The sequence below is a fragment of the Macrotis lagotis genome, chromosome 1 (assembly GCF_037893015.1).
Source record: "Macrotis lagotis isolate mMagLag1 chromosome 1, bilby.v1.9.chrom.fasta, whole genome shotgun sequence".
Taxonomy (NCBI): Eukaryota; Metazoa; Chordata; class Mammalia; order Peramelemorphia; family Peramelidae; genus Macrotis; species Macrotis lagotis.
Genome location: NC_133658.1, coordinates 279,335,150 through 279,358,308, shown reverse-complemented (window position 1 = coordinate 279,358,308; position 23,159 = coordinate 279,335,150). Strand labels below are relative to the sequence as shown.

General features: G+C 34.2%; 1 protein-coding gene across 3 annotated transcripts in view; it reads right to left on the bottom strand.

Annotated features, from left to right (window-relative positions):
- Window positions 1–23,159, bottom strand: part of LOC141516451 (trichosurin-like) — a 113,490-nt gene that overhangs the window by 8,544 nt on the left and 81,787 nt on the right. The window contains exons 3-4 of one of the 3 annotated variants that reach the window (XM_074227523.1): window positions 13,862–13,933; window positions 308–434 (exon numbers count right to left, since the gene is read on the bottom strand). In XM_074227523.1, coding sequence (XP_074083624.1) covers window positions 308–418 — 111 coding nt within the window. In that variant the 5' untranslated portion in view covers window positions 419–434; window positions 13,862–13,933. Of the gene's footprint in view, window positions 1–307; window positions 716–1,624; window positions 1,688–13,861; window positions 13,934–23,159 lie in introns of those variants that run through there. The other 2 variants (XM_074227537.1, XM_074227529.1) reach the window with 2 other exon arrangements.

Genomic DNA, 23,159 nt, shown 5'->3' with positions numbered 1-23,159 from the left:
TTCACAGATGAGGAAATTGAAGCAAACAGGGTTAAGTGACTTGCCTAGGGTTGCATTAACCAGTAAGTATCTGAGGACAGATTTGAATTGAGGAAGATGAAACTTTCTAATTTCATGCAGCACTCTATCCACTGCACTTCCCAATTTCCCCTAAAATTCTAGTTATTTGAAGATCCACATTCACATATCTTTCCCATCTTACTCTAAGTCCTGTTTCCACCAGTCCTTTTGGGCAGAGAGGTTCTGTCTTCCTTGTCTGTTCTTCCCAACTCCACTTCCCTGACCCAATCAATTCTACTCCACTCACCTGTTTCAATAAGTCTTCCTGTTCATCTGATAGGTCTTCATTTGATCTGCTATATTCAGGTTGGAGACCACACACCAGGGCCAAGCCCAAACTCAGCAACAGAAGCTTCATCTTTCAGGGGATAAATCTGTGCTCTCAGGAAGCAGTTGAGAATGTGAGAATGTAAGAATGATTCTGGTGAATGTTTTGAATTTTAGGTCACCTGCTTTTATTCTATTTTTTGAGCTCTGGTTTCTGTGATGTATTGAGATTACAGTGACTCCTCCTACAACTCTAAATAATAATTCATTCAATGTCTTTAGGCAATAATTGTCTCTAATTATCCCAAGAACAACCCAGAAATTTTTATATTTCTGAAATGTGAATTTCTAAGAACAACTAGTCTTAATGTACAGTTAACTTCCTGGAATCAGCTCTAGAGTTCCCATGAGTCCAGAGTCCGTTTTCTGTGTTTGGTCTCTGTGCAGTTCAGAGACTTAAAAGTCACTTACTAAATTCCCCCATAAGTATGAGAGCCCAGATAAGGATTGCTTTTGCCTTTCTCTCTGTTAGGTCTAAGCACAGTGCCTAAACCTAGTAAGCCTTAGTAACTGCTTTTTGACTACAAAATCCTGTTCTAGACAATTTTGAGAGGACTAATCAAAGAAGGCAGACTTCACTCTGTGAGGGAACTAAGAGTCTATTTGTATGATTTCATCAAACATTTTAAAAATGCTTACTATGTACACATCAGTTTAAAGAAGCCTTGTTCCATGTCTTCATTGAATTTACAATCCAATGCACAATAATGTACTTAAGTAAATTTTTTTGGCCTGAATCTATGATTTCATATGGTAGAAAACAGAGACTGTTTTCTCAACAAAGGCAATATTTTGCAATGTATAATCATGAAAATTTGCTAAACCCTGAGAATGTTGGTACATGGGGAAGATCTGAATTCCCATGAAATCACAGCAGCATCTATGCACCCAATTGTCAATAATTCCCAGGGGTTGTTTCAGTATTGCCCTGCTTCATTGATATTGGTAAACTAGGACATATTGCTGGGGAAATTAGGCCATGTGTGTCAAGGATGAATAGAAAGTCTATTGAAGAAAATAAAAGATTGTTTTGGAGGAATAATTCAGAAGCTAATAGAGAAAATAGCAATTCTCTACCTACTGTTCAACAGTAAAAGGGAAAAGAGAAAAAGAATAGGTTTTCAGTAGCACCCTAATTACATGACCCACTAGATACAGTGCCAGATCACAAAAAATCAAGAAGACCTTCCAGTTCCAGTCATTAACCAGCTCTGTGACCCCGGGATTTGTCACTTACCCCTATTTGCTTCAATTTTCTCATCTGTAAAATGAAATGGAGAAGGAAGTGACAAAGCACTCCAGTATGTTTGCAGAGAAAACCCCAAATGGGAGTAGGGTAGGAGGAAGGGAGAATTTGGAACTCAGGGTTTTAGAAGCAAATACTGAAACTTGCTTTTGCATGTAGCTGGGGGAAGGAAGAAAATTTAAAAATAAAATTAATTAATTAAAAAAAACAAATGGGGTCACAAAGAGGCAGACACAACTGAACAACATAGCATCTGCTGTATTTAGCATACACTGTAATAAATGTTTTTATAAATGCTTGTTTTATTCCATAACTTTAAAAAATTTCTATTAAAAAACAAATATTTCATTTGATCCTCACAAAAAATCCAGGGAAGTAGGTATTATTATCTTATTTAATAGTTCAGGAAAATAAGGCAAACAGAGATTTGAGAAAATAACTGAAGTCAGAGTTAAAATCAGGTCTTCCTCATTTTAGGGAATCAATTAGCTGGGTCACTGGCTACTTCTAAAAATTATGGACCACTTCATGAATATGCATCAAAAGAAATAATAGTGTCAGTATTATATGCATCATGAAAGAGTCTAGGAGCTTATGAGCCTCAATGATGTGTAAGAGAGACTGTGAGCAGGAAGAGTTTAATAGAGGGTGAAATAATATCTTAATAGAGGGAATTAGTGCTATCAGCATACCCCAGCCTGAACCCTGAAACTAATAAATTCTGTAATAGTCTTAATAACTTCTATAACAGAAACTATAGTATCTGCTTATAGTATATATAATAAATAACCATATATTATAGTTATGTATAGGTTGCTATATTTAATTATATAGTATATAACTATATAAATGATTATATACATATAGATAGATAACTAAATATAGTAAAAACTACAGTAGATAAGGGGATCAGTGATGAGTGCAACATGATGTCTGACCTTGACAATATCTATTTCCACCATGCTTACCTTTTATTCCCAGAGCTTTGAAAAAGATTTAGTAAAGTTTACCAAGGAGCTACCATATCTTCCATCTTCCCCTGAAAATCGCAACTTTTATGATCACAGAATATTAAGAGGGTTGATTTGTGTCATACCAGCTGACACTTCACCTGTTTTAGTAGCTGACAAACCTTTTTGTTCTCCTAATCCCTGTAGTCCATAGTCACCAGCTCCAGAGATTAACAAAAGTTTTCTAATAATTTTTTTCCTACTTTCAAATCATCCTAATATCTCCTCAGTTCCAATCCTCTTCTTCCCTTCTATCCCACTGTGCCCTTTGGAACACACACACACACACACACACACACACACACACACACACACACACACCCCTCATTATCACATTCTGTCCATCTTCTTCTATTCATTGAAACTTAGTTCTCCTATATTGCATCCCTGGATAACAAGCACAAGACACTGGTCCCTGGTCCCTGGTCCCTGGTCCCTGGATAATAGGCATATTTTGACAAGGGAAAAAGTAAGTGATTATGGCTAGGGGAGATGATATGGTTTAGATGAACAAATATGATGACCGGAGTGTTTCTCATGCAAGCAAGGCAGAACTTTCGTTTATTTGGAAAGAAAACTCACTCCAACACCCCCACAGCTCAACCACCTTCCAATAAGGAAGTGCACCTCCTCCTCTTGGTAAGTCAATGCCCTGGGGCTAAGCACCATTTGCCCTGTGTTTAGTGTAACTCACTCTGTCTCTCTCTGTCTCTCTCTCTCCCCTCCCCACTCTTTCTATACCTTTTTAGTAACTTGTGTAAATAAGTCATTTCATCTCTCAAGTCTCAGTATATTCTACTGTAAAATGGAAATATTGATTCTTGCAGAATCTGTCTTATAAAGCCATTGAAGAGAAAGTTCTCTGTAAACCTAAAAGCACTATATCAATATGAACTATTATTATTAGTTCATGTTGTCCTCACAGCTTCCGAGGAAAGTGAACAGAGAAGATACTTCTGTCCAAAAATTAATAAGTATAACTATTAAGCAACTTGATCAGTCATGTAGACAATTACTGAGAAAATAAAAAATTGGACTAGGTCCAGAGTTTTCTCTCTGATTCATTCCCTGGGAAGAAATTTGAGGATACTGTACCTGGAATAAATCCTACCTAAACACATTGTATTATCCTAGTGATAACTTGTAATCTCTTTGGTAATATTTTATTTAGTATTTTTGCATCACTATTCATTAGGGAGATTGTTCTGTAATTTTCTGTTTTGGCTTTTCCTGCTATAGGTACCAGCACCTAGTTGGTGTCATAAAAGGCTTCTGGCGGGACTCCAGCTATTTTTAAAAAATAGTTTATATAGAACTGGACTTAATTATTGTTTAAATATTTGGTTGAATTCACTTGTAATTTCATCTGATGACTTGTTCATTTTCTTTTTTCTGAAATTGGATTATTTAGGTATTTTATTTCCTCTACTATTAATCTGGGCAATTTGTATTTTTGTAAATATTATTCTATTTCACTTAGAGTATGAAATTTATTGGCTTCCAATAAAAAGACAAAATATCTTTGAATTATTACTTTAATTTCATTGGTGGTGATTTTACCCTTTCAATTTTGATACTGGTAATTTGGCTAAAAAAATAAAGAAAATCAAATTTAAAAATGAAAAGGGTAAAATCACCACCAATGAAAGTAAAATACTAATTTAGCAACTCTTCTGTGGTTTAGAACCACAGATTGAAGGAAAGACTAGGGACTTGCCAATTGTCACTTAAATAGTATGTATCAAAAATAATATCTGAGCCCAAAGTTGGTAACTAAAAGCCCATTCTCTCTCTACAAAACAATTTTTCACAGGAATGGACAATATTTTCATTATGGTCTTGTTATAAATAAAGGTTATATTTAAACCTAAATGAAATATAGAAATAGGAATTGTCAACAGAGAACTGTCTCTTAAGAGATTTTTCTATTGCAGTCATAGTAGAAAGGAGAAAATAGAGATCCTGACCTTGGGACTGATGTGGAATACTAAAGAAAAATGAGTAATTTCTGTCTTAAGTTTCAATTTTCCTATTTTTAAAAGGGAAGAATTATGCAAACAGTTCTGTTAAGGAAAATGATTTATACATCTAACCTGACTCTAATGCACTGGCTATATAATATTAGATTCAAGGTAGAGGTTCAGCTCATCTGAAGAATATAGTATATGTGCTAGCAGTCATATGTGCACAAAACAAATCAGAAGCAGTATAAAGTAAAAGGAATAAAATTTCCTGAGCTTATCTTTTTTTCCCCTAATTCCCACCCCTCCACCCCCCAAACTTCCAGCTCATATTTGTGAGAGACCAAAAAGATTCTCAGAATTGAAAATGGTAGGGTATCTCATGACAGGTTTGTTGGAAGGGAGACTGAAAAATTATGCTAAATGGGTACAATCCGGCAATTCAAATGACCTCTACTTTCAATCAGACAAAACCTAAGGATTTCTTCTTCCAGCATACTTATGAGAAGACAGTCTGTAACCTTCAAACCCACACCAGATGGAATGTATTTTGTATTATCTCTTGTAATTATTGTAGGAAAAACAACCCAAAGTCTTATGATGAATCTCAGTAGTACTAATTTACTTTCACAATAACAATCAATGGGTAGAAAAACTATTCTTTTGGTTAGCCATTTATCTAAATTTTTTTGTACATTCAAATATTTTAAGTAGTTCTTTGTTTTAACATTTGTTGATATAAAGCAGACAAGACAGCAATAAATTTTTTTATTTGAAGAAATGTAAAAAACACTTCTATTGATTTTACTACTTTCTCATACTATCTTTTAGGAGTGACCTCAGTTCATACTCTTACCCACATATCCAAAGATTACCAAATTTGACATTGTGTAAGGCAAAATAGGTGGCACCATGAAGAGAGTGCTAGGTCTGGAGTCAGGAAGACTCTAGTTGACAGCTCAAATTTGGCCTCAGAGAGTTGTTACCCATGTGCCTCTGGACAAATCACTTAACCCTGTTTGCTTCAGTTTCCTTATATATAAAATGAGCTGGGGAAAGAAATAGTAAATCACTCCAGTATCCTTCCCAATAAAACCCAAATGGGTCACAAATAGATACAACTGAAAAACAAATCACCAAAAGATTGTAGAGGCAGAGCCAATAGAACTTTAACATCAATAACTTTTTGTACAATATGTTTCATTCTTCAGTCCTGTCAAATTAGAGAGGCACCTAATCTTGCCTCCATTATTCTATAGTTCTAGGAATAATGCATATATAGGTATTTATTTGTGATTTAGGTATTTTGTAACTTCACTGCTGACTTTCCTCCAAGAATTGAAGTGAATTTGATATTGCTTTCTAGAGGACATATGCATTTGTATTTCTAAGTAACTACATTGAGCCTTTACCACTTTAACTGAAGAATCCTCTAAGTGTTCTCTCTCAATCTCCTCCTCTCCCCTCCTATATTCATATGTATTACCAAAGAGAAAACAGAACCTTTTTAAAACAAAGACTATTTTGTTCTCTATAAGGTCCTGTACTCTGTAAGTACTTAATATATATTTGCTGAACTAGAATTCTTATGCATATACCATATATGATCATTTGAAGCTCAAATTTAAGTATAAATTTTTACCTTGGTATGAAAATTTTAACCCTATCAAACCCCACCAATGCAGCTGCTCTTTTTTTTTTTTGGTTGCTATCTTATCCTGGGTCATTTTTTCTAGGGTTCAGTCTATAACTCCCAATCCTATTTCTTAGGTTACAACTGATTCAATTGAAAAACATTCAACTATTTCAAATTCAAAATATCCCAAGTGACCACAATGTTGAACTCATACTAAATAATTTGAAATTCAACAGGTTCAAATGTAAAATCCTATATTGAGGTTTAAACAAGTAATTATCCAAGTACAGTTTAAGAATTCTCTGACTTGGTGATAATATAAATGAGTAAATTAGTATATTACTTCTGTGAAATGTTAGAAGACAAAATAGTGACTTGACTGCCAAATAAATTAATACAAATTTAATTTGTACTAATAAAATTGAAAATTACAGATCACAGCAATTACTGATTAAGTTCTGTTGTTATTCAAGCCATACCACACTTAGATATGTGAATATCTAGGCATCCTTTTTTAAGAAGGTTATCAATTAATTAAAGCTAGATAAGTGGAGGGTTACTGTTTGCCATCTCTGAGAGAATGAATGAGAAGCTTTAGATTTTTACCCTGGATAAAACAGAAGGCAAAATTGGAATTTTATTTTAAGAGGGTTTTTTTTGAAAGTCAATGGGGTTAAGTGACTTGCCCATGGTCACACAGCTAGCTAATTATTAAGTGTCTGAGGCCAAATTTGAACTCAGGTCCTCCTGACTCCAGGGCCAGTGCTCTATTCACTGCCCCACCTAGCTGCCCCCATAAAATTGGAATTTAGAAAGAGGATAGACCATAGAATTAAAGTGAATTATCTTTTCCAAGAATCTGTCGAAGCATTGTCTGTGACATTCTTGATAAATGATTACACAAACTCTTTTGAATTTGTGGGGTTTCGTTTTGTTTTAGTGGCAACTCCTATAGAAGGGGCAATATAAGAATAATGTCCAAAAAAAAATAAGCACAATAGAAGTCCTCATCCCTCAAACCTCTAAAAACAGAGGTGGACCTAACATTCTTGTTGTAAACTTTGAGGTAGAAAAAAAATAAAATATTCCCTGCCCCACCCAGACAATAATATTATCTCCTCAAGATACTTGCTTCATTGATTCTTCATTGATGGACAAAGGAGGGGAGGCAGGGAATAGAGGAAAGAAGATCCAAGAAAAGAAAAAGAATAAAATGAAAAATAAGACAGATGGAACTATACAAAAAATTTGAGAATTGAGTTAAAGATTCAGAAAGCATCACCTCTTCCTACCTGAAATTCTTTGAGGATAATGCTTTGAAATTTTGGAAGTATAATAATAAACATTTTATAAGTATTTAATATGTGTAAAATACTGTTGCTAGGTGCTTTACAGTTATCTCATTTCGTGCTCACACAACCATGTGAGCTAGGAGTTTTTATTATCTCCATTATGCCCCAGAAGCAGAGAGCAGCTATCAGAATTAGTAAAAAAAACAGAAGTTGTGGATACAAGACACACAAAAAAATCAAGTCATGAAAATAAGAACTACATTAAGACAATGTGAGGCATTAACAGACAAATAACACAATATGAAGAGTCACATAGACCTATTATAGGAAAGGAAAAGAAGGGAGGGTATAAGTCAGTAAATCTTACTTTCAATAGTTTGGTCCAAAGAGGGAATAAAACACATTCCCAATTAAGTCATTCTACTCTCCAGAGAAATGGGGAAGGAGGGAGGGAAAGAAAATGGAAGAAGCATTTGAGAAAAGGGAAGGTGAAAATATTTAATGGAAAAGTTAAAGGGAAAAGAAAGAAGAAAAGGAAAAATGCTCATAGGAAAAAAGCTGATTAAGAGCCAGTAGTCAAAAACAAAACATTAGTAAGAAGGCATAAGAGGAAAGGAAAGAGAAAAAGTATAAACTCTGGAAGATAGCATAAGGGGAAATACAGAAATACTAATCATAACTGCAAATGTGAATAGTATGAAATCTCCCATAAAATGGAAGCAAACAGCAGAATGGATTAAAAACTAGAATCATGCAATATTTTCTTTAGGAGAAACACATCTGAAGCAGAGAGATACACACAGAGTAAAGGTAAAAGGCTAGAGAAAATACATTATGCTTTTAGATGAAGTAAAAAAGTAATGGCTATAATCTTGATCTCAGACAAAGCAAAAGCAAAACTAGATCTCAATAAAAGGAATAAGGAAGGAAACTACATCTTCTTAAAATGTATTATAGAGAATAAATTAATATGAATATTAAACATAGATGCACCAAGTATTATAATATCCAATTCTTACAGGAGTTGCTAAATGAATTACAAGGAGACATAGTGACACTTCAATAACAGGGGACTGCAACCTCCCTCTCAGAATTGGATAAGTCTAACCACAAAATAAAAAAAGAAATTAAGAAGTTGAATAGAAATTTAAAAAACCTTAGATATGATAGACCTCTGGAAAAAATTGAATGGAAATAAAAAGGAAACTAAAGAATCTCTGTAGTACATGACACCTACACCAAAATTGACATAGGGCATAAAAACCTGATAATCAAATGCAGAATGTAGAAATATTAAATGTATCCTTTTCATATCATGGTGCAATAAAAATTGCATGTAAAAATGTCTACAGAAAGATAAACTAAAAGTTAACTGGAAACCAAATAATCTAATAATCAAACAACAAAGCATAGAAATAATAAAAAAAAAATTCATTCAAGACAATGACAACAAGGAGGCAAAATACCAAAATTTGTGGAATGCAGGTGCAGCCAAAGCAGATTTTAGGGGAAATTTTACATCTCTAAATGCTTATTAGAGAAAGAGGCGGGGTGACTAGGTGGTGCAGTGGATAAAGCACCAGCCCTGGAGTCAGGAGTACCTGGGTTTAAATCTGGTCTCAGACGCTTAATAATTACTTAATAATTACCTAGCTGTGTGGCCTTGGGCAAGCCACTTAACCCTATTTGCCTTGCAAAAAACAAAGAGAGAGAGAGAGAGAGAGAGAGAGAGAGAGAGAGAGAGAGAGAGAGAGAGAGAGGAGATGGATGAATTGGACATGCAACTAAAAAAAACTAGAAAAATAACAAATTAAAAATCTCCAATTAAATAGAAATTTATAATTCTAAAAATCAAGGGAGAAATTAATAAAATCTAAAGTAAGAAACTAATTGAAATAATAAATAAAGATAAGAGTTGGTTTCAGGAAAAAATAAAATAAAATTTAAAACTTTTCATCTATCAGATTTTTCAAAAAAGAAAGAAGAAAGTCAAATTACCAGTATCAAAAATGAAAACGGGAAACACATCACCAATAAGGACATTAAAGTAATAATTTACAAGTATTTTATCCAAATGTATACCAACAAATCTGATAATATGAGTAAAATAGATAAATATTTATAAAAGGATAAGCTACTAATGTTAACTTAAATAATCCCTATAGAAAAAGAAATTGAAGAAATCAATAAACTTCCCCCCCAAAAAAATCTCTAGGTCCAGATATATTTACAAGTGAATTCTAACCAACATTTAAAGAATAATTAACTCTGTTTTCAAAAATAGGAGGAGTTCTGACAAATGCAGAACTGATACCTAAACCAGAAAGAGCCAAAACAAAGAAAATTATAGACCCATCTCCCTAATGAATAGTGATGTAAATTTTTGAAATAATTTTTAGCAAAGAGATTACAACATGCTATTAGTAGGATAATACACCATGATGAGGTAGAATTTATATCAAGTTGGCAGGGATGGTTCAATATTAGGAACATAAACAGCATAAATGACCATATCAACAATAAAATTAACAAAAATCACATGATTATCTCAAATAGATGATGAAAAAGCCTTTGACAAAATATCTGTTCCTATTAAAAGCACTAAACTTAATGGGAATAAATGGAGTTTTCCTTAAAATGATAGATGCTATCTATCCAAAACCATCAGGAAGTATTTTATATACTGGGGATAAATGTGCAGCATTTCCAAAAAGATCAGAGGTGCAGTCAATATTATGATACATTTAGGAAACCCAAGAAAATCAACTAAAAAAACCGCTTGAAATAATTAACAACTTTGACAAGTAGCAGGATATAAATTAAATCCACACATATCATCAGTATTTCTATATATGTCAATAAAACCCAATAGAAAGAGTTACTCCATTTGTAGTAAAATATTTGGGAATCTAACTCCAAAGATAAACCCAGAAATTTTATAAATACAATTACCAAATACTCTCCACACACAAAAAAAAGTCAGATCTAAACAACTGGAAAAAATTAAATTACTCATGGGAAAGCTGAGCTAATGTAATAAAAATTCAATTGTACCCAAATCAAATTATTTATTCAGTGACATACCACAATCAAACTACCAAAACTCTATTTTACAGAGCTAGGAAAAATATTCACAAAATTCAACTGGAGCAGCAATAAATACAAGAATATCAAGGAAATTGAAAATTTGAAAAATTTGAAAAGAAAGGTAGCCTGGCTATGACAAATAAAAATTTGTATTATTATAAAGCAGCAGTCTTCAAAATTGTGTGGTACTGGCTGAGAAATAGAGAAATGGATCAGAGGTTTTGATTAGGTACAAAAGAAACAGTTGCAAATGACTGCATTCATTAATCTACTGTTTGATAAATTCAAAAGCACTAGTTTCTGGAATAACTCACTATATGACTAAAGCCATGGGGAAAATTGAAAAATAGTATGAAAAAACTAGGCATAGACTCACATCTCATACTGTATACCAAAATAAGATTGAAATATATACTGGATTTAGACATAAAAGTTAATATTATAGACCAATTAAGAAAGCATGAAAGATTCTGTCAAGTCTGCAGAGAAGGAATTTTTTGAGCAACCAAGAAACAGAGAACTTTATAAATTACAAATTGATTTCAACTATATTAAATTTAAAAAGTTTCCACGAATAAAACGAATGCGTCAAGCTTAGAAAGAATGCACAAAGTTGTGAAAAAATTTTCACAGCTAGTGTTTCTAATAAAGGATTCATTTCTAAAATATATAGAGAACTGAATCAAGTTTATGATTTCAAATCATTCTCCAGTTGAGAAATAGTTAAAGGATATGGACAGTTTCAGATGAAGAAATAAAAGCTTTTTATGAGGTAATGTTCTAAATCATTATTGACTAGAGAAATACAAATTTAAAAACTCTGAGGTACCACCTCACACCTCTCAGAATAAGCAATATGACAGAAAAGGAAAATTGGGACACTAATATACTGTTGGTGGAGTTGTGAATTGTTCCAATCATTCTGGAGAGCAATTTGAAACTATGCCCATAGTGCAATACCACTAGCAATACCACTAATTGTCCTATATCCCAAAGAGAGCATTTAAAAAGGGGAAAAGTCTCACATGTTCAAAAAAATTTATAGCAGCTCTTTTCGTATTAGCAAGGAATTAGAAACTGACAGAATGCCGATCAACTGGGGGATGGCTGAACAAATCATGGTATGTGAATGTTATGGAGTATTGTTGTCCTGTAAGAAATTATGAGCTGTCAAAAACATAGAATGACTTGCATGATCTGATGCTGAGTGAAGGGTGCTGAACCAAGAGAACATTGCCCACATTAACAACAACACTGTGAGATAATCAACCACAATGGATACAGCTCCTCCCAACAGTTCGGTGGTCAAAGACAATCCTGGGAGACCTATTAAGGAAAATGTCATCCACAACCAGAGGAAAAAACTATGAAGTTGAAATGCAGAGCAAACTGTATGATGTTCACTTTTTAAAAACTTTTGTTTTCCTTTCTTTCTCATGTTTTTTTCACCTTAGTTCTAACTCCTCTTTCACAACATGAATAATATGGAAATATGTTAAGTACAATTGTACATGTACAACTTTTCTGGACTATTTACTGCCATGGGGAGGGGAGAGGGAAGAGAGCTTGGTAGAAAAATGTGAAACTCATAAACTAGAAAACTACCTCTGCATGTAAAAGGAAAAATAATATAATTTTTTAAAAGATTAAAAAAACAAAAGAGAACCAAGACAACATTATTTAGAAAGACTTACCAGTAGTGATCAGGTCAATGAAACTACCATTTGTAAATTCATATAATTGATAAACTTATTCAAATTTTTTTGTGATTTCATTCAAGCTCCCATCTTGGAGAGGATTAACTGTTACTCATAAAAACATAGTTAACAACCTTGACAGAAATTGTCATTGAGACAATGACTACATAAGAGTTCCCCCAAAAAAGACAGAGATAAATTTAGAGTCTCTGGATGGTCTTGGTATTCTCAGTGATGCAGGAGAAAAGATCACCCATTCATTGAAAGGGATGATGAATTTGTAAATAGTTGGATTGGGAATTAAATGAGTAAATAAATTTGGGCAAGTTGCCATGGGCAGAGCTGCAGGAACAGGGGCTATAACTTACTGTAGAACTCCACCCCTGATGGTCTTATATCAAACTCAGTTGTAGAAATCAGGAGGTAGTATTCTAGATCAACATCTTCTATACAGAATTCATGCCTACCTGGGACTATAAAGGAGAAAGATGAAAATTCACTTGGCAGTTCTAGGGATAAGGATTCAATGACTGATCCCACCCCTAAGGTATCCTGTCTGGTCAGATTCTCCTCATCAACAGGGGTGTTAGATCAGTTTTCTTTTGTCATGGTCAGACCTTACATCTGGAACCATCCAGTCAAATCTGGATGGCACATTTTGAAAGAGTAAAGATAAATTGGAGTGAGTACAGAAAAGAGAAACTAGGATAAAGAGAGAACTTAAGCCCATACCATACCATAAATGTAATGAAGGCTGTTAAGACTGAAAAAGAGAAGAATTAGGGTTTGGGGAATAATATGATAAAGTCTTCTGGTTTTTTCCAAAGGCTATCCCCAGTTGAAGGTACTTTGGAAAAGTTATTCAGAAATGATATTGAAATGATTCAGTTAGTATAGCTTCCCTGAGTCTTCTTTTGCTTTGATGATGTTGTGGCCAGAAGTATTTGTCAAGACTGAGGAAGATTGGGCTTTTTTGTTACCTAATTTTCAAGAAGTAAACTCAAAGTTTCTACTAGCCCACTGGACCAATTAAATCTGAAGGATGATTTCATTTCCTTTTTAAGAAAAAGTTAACCCAGTCTGGATGAGAAAGGAAGGAATAACTCCTGACATAGTCAAAGAATTTGTTTTACTTGCATGTGAATATTTGATACAATGGTTTTTTTCTTCTTCTTTTTCCAATTGTGGAGGTTGAGAGGCAGATAAAATATATTTGGTTAATTGAAAATAAATATTTTTTTAAAAAAAGGAAAGCTCCATAAAGAGCCAAATAAGGAAAAACAGGGGGGGATTGCAGAAGAATATAATTAGACAAATATAAAGTAGCACTTTCTTCACAAGCAGAACTATAGAAAAGTTGAGAAGGTCTTCTTTGAAAGCTAGTGGTTTCTCTTTTACTCTGAAGCTTTAAGTAGTTTTCAAGTATTATTAAGTATCTAAGTAGAAGGCAGAAGTTCTGGTTAAAATGACATGTTTTTAATGAAGTTTTTATGGACTGATAAGATTCAAACATTAATAGCAATGTATATTTCTATTGATACTTACATTTGAACCGGTATCTATTAGTTTCCACTCTGAAAGCAAGCATTAGAATTCCGACACATTCCATGTTTTCCCCTAGAAAGAAAAATATTGTAACTTAGAAAGGTAGAATTCAGTGCATGAATTTAAATTTCAATAAAAATGAAACCCGTAAAGTAGCTGCCCTGCTGACTTAAGTTTACCAAGGGTAGGAAAATATTATTGATTACAATGGCTCTGCTCCTCTTCTTCACATAAGTTGTGGGTTCTAGCAATAGAAACTCCTATGGTATCCCAGAGCCTCCTTAATTCCAGTTTCATTTCTGTCCTGGACACATCAAAAAGGAATTACCAAAAAAGAATTAAATTTATAAAACAATTGGGGCAGCTAGGTGGTACAATGGATAGAACACTGGCCCTGGAGTCAGGAGGACCTGAGTTCAAAAGCAGCCTCAGACACTTAATAATTGTCTAGCTGTGTGACCTTGGCAAATCATTTAACCCTATTGCGTTTAAGTAAATTTTTTTAAAAAGGAATTACCATACCTGAACTCTGAGTGAGGCAGTAGAGGCAGTGCCCTAACAGTGATCTATGAACTTTCCCATTCTCACTCACCTTATAGAGAAAATTATTGACAAATAACCAATAGTCACTGTAATTTCATAGATTGCAGCTCCAAAATCATTTTTTATCCCAAACCCTATAAGTAGAGGCCAACAGAAAAGCCATCATCCTGAAAACTGCAGAGAAATAATTGAGTTAATGGAAAGAGAAAATAAATAGAAAAGGGGCAAACTGGGAAAAACACAATAAAACATAATGTGCCCAACACTACATGAATGTGAAGAGAGGAGACAAGGCTCTGGCTTGGCTGAAAAACTTTTTCTCCTTATGATTTCCAATACAAGAGTACTATGGTCCTAGAGATGGACTGGGGCTGAGTGGGAAAACTGTGGTTCAGGGAAGTTTATAATCTCACTTGGACCAAGGTTATTTAAGAGAGTTATCAAAGACTTTTAATAACATAGTCCAGGAGGGACTCATTCATACACTGAATGATGACACCCACCACAAATTGGGATCCTCTGCAAATAGTTTTGCTCATTGAGTGCATAGAGACAAGGAAGGTGTTCCATGCTCCAGTGAGAGGACACCTAGGCAGAGAATATGATGAGAATATGATCAGAGATATAACTAGGAAAACAAAACTGACCTTTTCCCAGGGTCATTGAATTTGGAAAGCATATCTGAAATGCTTCAGTAGTAAAGGAACAATGGTATTAACCACCAGCCTATTGTTCCCTCCTCCATTTGCCTGATAGTCTTTTTGGGTCTCTGTCTTCTCACAGTGGGGAGGAGAGCTATCCTAACATATATATTGACTCAATGTGTATTTCTTGCCTCTTGTTTCCAGAGGTAGTTGCCCATGAGCATAAACATATCTCATTACACTGTTTATAGTCTTAAGAAAGAGAGGTGAATGAAAGGAGAAAATGACATTTGTTGGTGAAATATTGTATTAATAGAGCACTGGCTCAAATATCAAAGCATCTGAATTCGAGTTCTTCCCACTCCTTTTTTCCCTTTTCTCCCCTTTTTTTCTTTCTTTCTTTTCTTTTTTTTGGGGGGGGGGTAATTTTTTGGATGGCTAGGCCAATCAGCCAACAAGTACTCATTTTATAAGTTCTTACTATACACAAGGCTTTATGACCCTTAACAGATCATTTTAATGAGTTTTATTTAGTCTTCTATCAAGCTGAAATCTCCATGAAACTATTTCTTTCAGAAATCAGTTGGCCAGAACTATTTACAAAGTATATGTCAAGCCCCATGGAAAAGTCAAAGAAGTATATACCTTTCTGCTGAGCTTAGTAGTGTTTAATGAAAGTTGGTATTCATAAGGATGCCTCTTTGGGCTTGAGTTCTTAGTCAAATAAACCTGTGTATCAACTTTTTATTATTCAGAGCATCAGATCTATTCATTTAATATCAATGCTGACTAACAGATTACCTTACTGATAGTTTTCCATTGACTACTGCAATGCATAATACATTAATCCATAAATAAAGATTTATTGGGAGGAAGCTAGGTGGCGCAGTGGATAGAGCGCTGGCCTTGGAGTCAGGAGTAACTAAGTTCAAATCCAGCCTCAGACAATAATTACCTAGCTATGTCACCTTGGGCAAGTCACTTAACCCCACTGCCTTGCAAAAAAAAAAACTTAAAAAAAAAGATTTATTGAACCCCTTCTCAGACCTGCAAAGCGAAAAAAAAAGGGGGGGCAGGTAATTTGTAATAGTCATAATTACATAAATATCTTTCTTTTTACTTTAGAAAGACTCTTATAAATACAAACTACTCCTTTGACAATGGAAGAAAAGTAAATTGCTCAAGTCCACAAATCAAAGAAGGTGTAGCTAAAACTAGAATGAAAACTAGGAAGTCTCCTAAATTAAGGTCCTTTTTCCTTTTAGAGAAAATTGTTCATACTAAATCTGATTTTACATTTATTACTCTCCGTTCCCTTAGTAGACACTGATGAAGAACTATCCAGTATAATTGGAGCTTTAAAACTCACCACAAAAAAAAAAATCTAATCAGGGACCTTAATAATGAGTCACTCTGCTTACCCATATTCTTCTAATCCCCTTAACCCCAAGTAAACCCGAAGTAGATATTTATGCTCATTTATGCTACCATAACTTCCTCACAAGCCAAAAAGCATAAAATTATACTGATGATGTTGGAAATTGTTTACATACATACACACACACACACACACACACACACACACACACACACACACACACACTCCCTCCACAGGACTGATTTAAATGAATTAAAAGTCAAGTTCAGTTTTTTAGACTTTAGGAGTTCAGTTCATTAGATTGATTGGATATAGGATTAGATTTGAACTCATTACAAACTGTGATGTAAAGTATTGCAAGAAAACTTTTCCAATGAGAAAAAAATACATTTCAATACCAGGAAATAGGAAAATACACACACAGATAAATATTTGCATTCATATTCATACTTTTGATTAGTTTCAAATCTTTTTGTAACAATAATCAAAATCCATATGATACATGTTTTTCCACACTAACATCTCATTTCAATTCTGTAAATTTCCACCCTTATATTTCCACCCTCAGTCATACAACACTGTACTCTATGCTACCTTGCTCATATCAAGTTCTTCTTCTGAAGCAATCATTTGAACCTGAAAAGTACAGGACAAGGACAAGTCCAAAATCAACAAGAGAAACCTCATCTTCTCAGTTTTTATCTCTCTTCCTCTAGTAGCCAAGAAAAATGGATTATTATTATGAATGTCCCCCAGGACTCATTCAACTGTGCTTTTAAAGTAAATATATCCCTCTCTAAAACTGGATTTTTCCACTCAAGCCACCAAGCAAAATACCTCATTTCCATAAGGGCCTTAAATTTGTTGATAATTGCCCAACTATTCAAAGTTTTCCAAGTACAGCCATGCTCTATTGATGCCAAGAGCAAAGGATCATGCTGTAATGACTGAGTTCCAAAACTGTGACCATTTGCCACACTTCAGGAAGTTGGATTAAATTCTGATCCAAGGACAGAGTCCTAGTCCCCAATTATTTCTGAAGACACATTCTCAGCTAAATGAAGATCAGACAATAAAGTCTTTCTTTAATTTACCTGATATTAATAACTTCTTTCTCTTGTATTTTCCTCAGACATGGGTGCTCTACTTACATTGCCTTAGTTTTTTATATTTATAAATTATAATCACATATGTGCAATTACATGTGTTTATGTATATGTGACTTACCTAAAATCACACAGATAGTATGGTAAAGCCAATATTGGAAACTAGGACTATTTTACGCCAAAATTCAGCATTCTTTCCACTGAACTGCACAATAGGTCCTTTTCAATCTGAATTGACATGAAAATTGATGTGACAATTATCCTTACATGAAATGTTCAGAGCATATACTTGGAAACTCTTTGAGGGATGAAGTTTCCATGTTCTACATGGGAAAAACTACTTGTATTTGATCTATCTATATCAAATTGATCTTGTTCTCTAAGGAAGTTGTGTCAATAAGAACCAAGAAGCATTTAAAATTAAAGATATATATATAGATATATATATCTATATATATAGTAGAATGACCAAATAATGTGAACATGAGTCTTCTTGTGGCCTTGCCTCAGTAGTAGAAAGAAGGTAGCTTTAGATTACTGTTTCAGAGTGAAGTCTTATAGAATTATTTGTGACTTTTTGTAATTCTCCTTAAAATGTGAATAAACAAAGTTCTCTAGATGAGGGGAAATAAATTTTCAGCATACAAAGATCTAACAAAGGGAGAAGTCTTTCATAATTAATGTAATTATGAATAAATATATGTACATGCACATAAAGGTCCACCTCCAGATAAGTTTCATTTCTCTCCTTTTTCATCTCCTTTCCAGTAGCTAGGTGACACAGTGGATAGAGTGTGGATGAATCAGGTTCCTCATCTCAGTCAGTACATATATATGTATATATATATATATATATATATACATATATATGTATATATGTATGTATATACATATATATGTATATATACATACATATGCACACACACACATGCGTATGTGTCACAGTAAATAGAGTGCTGGACCTGGAACCAGGAACCCCTCTTCCTTAATTCAAATCTAACTTTAAATATTTATTAACTAAATGAACCTAGGTAGTTCACTTTATCACTCACTTTCCTCATCGCCAAAATGAACCAGAGAAAGAAATGGCAAACTACTCCAGTATCTTGCCAAGAAAACCCCAGATAGGGTCACACAGAGTCAGACATGGCTGAAATTCCTGAAAAACAATAACGAAACATCACTGAGTTAAGCATGGAGGATTCAAAGAAAGAAAAACGAGTATCCCTTGCCTTCAAGGAACTCATATTCTAATGGAGAAGAATAATAACTAGATTGATATAGTACTAGAAAGTTTGCAACATAGTTTGCATTTTTTGTTTATTTTCATAATAACCCTGAGAGAAAAGTGCTATTATTTTCTCTGTGAAGGACCTTTGGTAGAGCATTCTGAAATCATATGGATCTGCTTGGTAACAATCAGATACATGTAATCTGTCTCAAATATAATGATGTCATTTTGGTTTTCTTTGATAAAAGGACAAGAACCAACCATACCCATATTTTCTAAGTACAATATCTTTAACTATATTCAACCCTTGAATTATGTTAAAAGAAATACAATTCTTGAGTTTTAAATGCTATCTTCCCTTGTAGGATTGTATACAATTTAACATTCTTGATTAACATTTGTTTTTTCCCCCTTTCCTATTACCTTTCCTTTTTTTAGTTTTTTGCAAGGCAATGGTGTTAAGTGTCTTGCCCAAGGCCACACAGCTAGGTAATTATTAAGTGCCAGAGACCAGATTTGAACCCAGGTACTCCTGACTCCAGGGCCGGTGCTTTATCCACCGCACCACCTAGCTGCCCCTCTTATTATCTTTTTTTTTTAGGTTTTTTTTTTTTTTTTTGCAAGGCAAATGGGGTTAAGTGGCTTGCCCAAGGCCACACAGCTAGGTAATTATTAAGTGCCAAAGACCAGATTTGAACCCAGGTACTCCTGACTCCAGGGCTGGTGCTTTATCCACTGTGCCACCTAGCTGCCCCCTGTTATTATCTTTTTATGTATCTTTTGAGTCTTATATTTGAAAATCAAGATCTCTATTCAGTTCTGATCTTTTTAATCAAGAAATTTTGGAAGTCCTCTATTTCATTAGACATCCATCTTTTTCCCTGACAGGAAATGCTGAATTTTGCAAGGTAGTACTGTGTAATTCTGATAGTGCTCTTTTTTGGCTGCTTGCAGTAGTTTCTCCTTTACTTGAGAATTCTGGAATTTGGCTATAATAATTCTTGAAGTTTTTATCCTGTTTCTTTCTAGAGGTATTCTCTGATTTCTTTCAAGGACAATTTTGACTTCTTCTTCTTGTATATTAGGACAGTTTTTCCTGATAACTTCCTGTAAGATATTTTCCAAGGTTCTTGTTTTTTTGTCTAGACTTTCTGTTACACCAATAATTTATAAATTATCTTTTCTTTCCAGGTCATTTTTTTCTAAAAGATACTTAACATTTTCTTCTGTTTTTTCAACCCTTTCATTTTGTTTGATGGAATCTCATAGATTTATTAGTTTCTATTTGCCCAATTCTAATTTTTATGGCTTTATTTTCTTCAATTAGCTTTTGTGTTTCCTTTTCTATTCAGTTAATGTTACTTTTTTGCTGATTTGCATTCCCTTTCCAGTTGGTCGATTTGAGTTTTAAATGAGTTGCATTCCTTTTCCAGTTGCTTGATTTTATTTTTTTAAGAGTTGTATTCTTGGGGTAGCTAGGTGGCACAGTGGATAAAAGTACAGGCCCTGGAGTCAGGAGTACCTGGGTTCAAATCTGGTCTCAGACACTTAATAATTACCTAGCTGTGTGGCCCTTGGGCAAGGCACTTAACCCCATTTGCCTTGCAAAAAAAGAGTTTTATTCTTTTTTTCCAGTTCGGGATTTTTATTTTTAAAGTAGTTGATTTCTTCGGCCAATTTTTCATAATGTTCCTGCATGGTTCTCATTTCTTTTTTTCCATTTTTCTTCTTCCTCTTTTCTTTGGTTTTTAAATTCTTTTTCAAACTCTTCTATGAGGTTTTGAATTGGAATCCAATTCATAGACTCCTTTAAGACTTCCCATGTAGGTAATTTCTCACTGCTTTCTTTATCTGAGACAGCATCTCTATATGCAAAGTAGTTATCTATGGTTATCTATAGTTAGAGCTCTTCTAGTTTGGGGATTTTTTTTTTGCTCTATTTTATTGTTGAGTGCTGCTTCTGGGGTATAGGGAGTATAGTCCTAAGATTTTTGTGTGGTGACTGGGGTCTGATCTCTGGCTTATCACTGGTCAAGATTTTGACTATACAACCCTAGGCATTAGTTATGCCGAGATTTCTTTCTTCCTTTATGTCCAGGGTCTGCCTATGCAGTTATTTGTTCCCACCACTCCTGTCTTTTGCCCCAGTTTTCCCAGGGTTATCTGGGGATGGAATCCTTCTTGCTGGCATTTTATTTATCTGCTGTTGTCTGGCTAAGCTGCATTGTGGCTAAAAGCCTCTGTCTGGCTTTTCCACTCTCTCACCTAGGTAGGCTTTACTTTCCCTTTTCCCCCAAAGAAACAGACCTTCACTGAAGATCCCCCATGCTGTCTACAGTTGAAACCTTGTTTCAGTCCCTTTTTTTGTGGAATCTGTAGTTTTAATGTCTCTGTAGAGATTTCATTTAATGTTGTATAGGGAAATAATCTAGAAGCATGCTAGTTTCACACTGCCATCTTGGCTCCACTCCAAGACTGTTATTGTTATTGTTATTTTCAAATATGAAGTCTTATAAATATAAATGTTATTTTATCCTTGAAATATATTCTTACTGTATTAGGGCAAGGTAAACCTTTTTTGTTTATGGTTCAGTGACTTATGAGTGTCTCATTTTGTCCAGACATTGAAGGTGAAATTAGAATGTGCATGTCTTAGAGTCTTGCTTACAACATGAAATCAGAAAATGTGAGTTAACTAAGGATGGTTCCAAGTCTGTGTGTGTGTGTGTGTGTGTGTGTGTGTGTGTGTGTGTGTAATGCTAGATGACTAGAAAGAGTTGCATTACTTGCATTAATCCTATTATCTATCTCCTCTGCTTTTAAGCCATATGCTACTAGACCAAGCTAGAAAAAGCCATATAGTTATGCTGAATCCATCACAAATTTATGTTACCTAATCATTTTTGGGCCCTCACTATAGAAAGACAATCTCTTATTCTTTTCTAATTTATTATCTCTCCCACTCACCACAATAGCTGCTTCAAACTGTTTGTTCTTTTCTCTAACCTTTCACATCACCCCTTTCTCTAAGTCTTTTAGTTGAAAACCTCACCCTACATTTTACTAAGAAAGAAAGGGATGTCTTCTTGAAATCATCCCCACTATTCTTTTTTTCCCAATTTCAGAACAGTAGATGACCCTTCTTTTCACAAAGGTCAACTCCTCTCTATGTACCCATTAAAATTGTAAATTTTTTATTTTGGGGGGGTTTTCAAATTTAATTTTGTTTTTTTTTAGTTTTTTTTTTTATACAAGGCAATGGGGTTAAGTGGCTTGCCCAAGACCACACAGCTAAGTAATTATTAAGTGTCTGAGGACGAATTTGAACTCAGGTAATCCTGACTCCAGGGCCGGTGCTCTATCCACTGCACCACCTAGCCACCCCTCAAATTTAATTTTCAATTCTGAATTCTTTCTTTCATTTTCTCTTCCCTCTTCCCATTAAAGAAAGTAAGAAAAATCTCATTACAAATTATGCATTATCCCAACAGTTATCCTCTCTTATTCTGTTCTTCAATATGTACCTAACAGGGCTGTCCATACTACCTACAAACATATTTGAACCTTCCTGTCCTTAAAAATTAAAAATCTATTTTCATTTTTTTTATTTCTGAAAGTTATGCCTCTCAATGTAGCCCAAGATTCAATTTGTTTTTTGAGCTATAATCTCACACTTCTCATTCTTATTGAGTTTGAAGCACTCAAATCTCATAATCTACACTAAGTGTTATTCTGTATATTTCCTAATTCTATGCACTATGAATATCTACCTCTTATTTCCCACTTTTCTTCTAAACCTCCAAATTAGGTTATTGATTCAAATGAATTCTCTCAAATGAAAATCTTCCCTCCAGAGTTAATAATGGTATCCCCAATCAACAAATCTAATAGCCTCTTCTCAGTACTCATCTTTCTTGTCTTCTCCCCATTATTTAACATGATCTACTATCCTGTATTCCTGGATACTTTTTTCTCTTTGGATATTCATGATACTATTCTAACTTCTTTCTAAATCTTCTTTATTAGACCATCATACAAATTATGCCAATTAACTGTAAGTGAATTCCCCAATTCTACCACTGGCAACCTTATGAGGTACAAATTTTCAACATTTAATTACATGGAAAAGAGAATTCATGAAGATAGTGCTAAGTCACCAAGCATCTAATGAATATCTCAAATTGACTATTACATAGGCATCTCAAACCCAACATGGTAAAAACACAACTTATCTTTTCCATGAAACTCCACTTCTCATCTGAACTTCCATCATCATGGGGCAGCTAGACGGTACAGTGGATACAGCACTGGTCCTGGAATCAGAAGGACCTGAATTTGGATCTGGCCTCAGACACTTAATAATTACCTAGTTGTGTGATCCTGGGAAAATTACTTA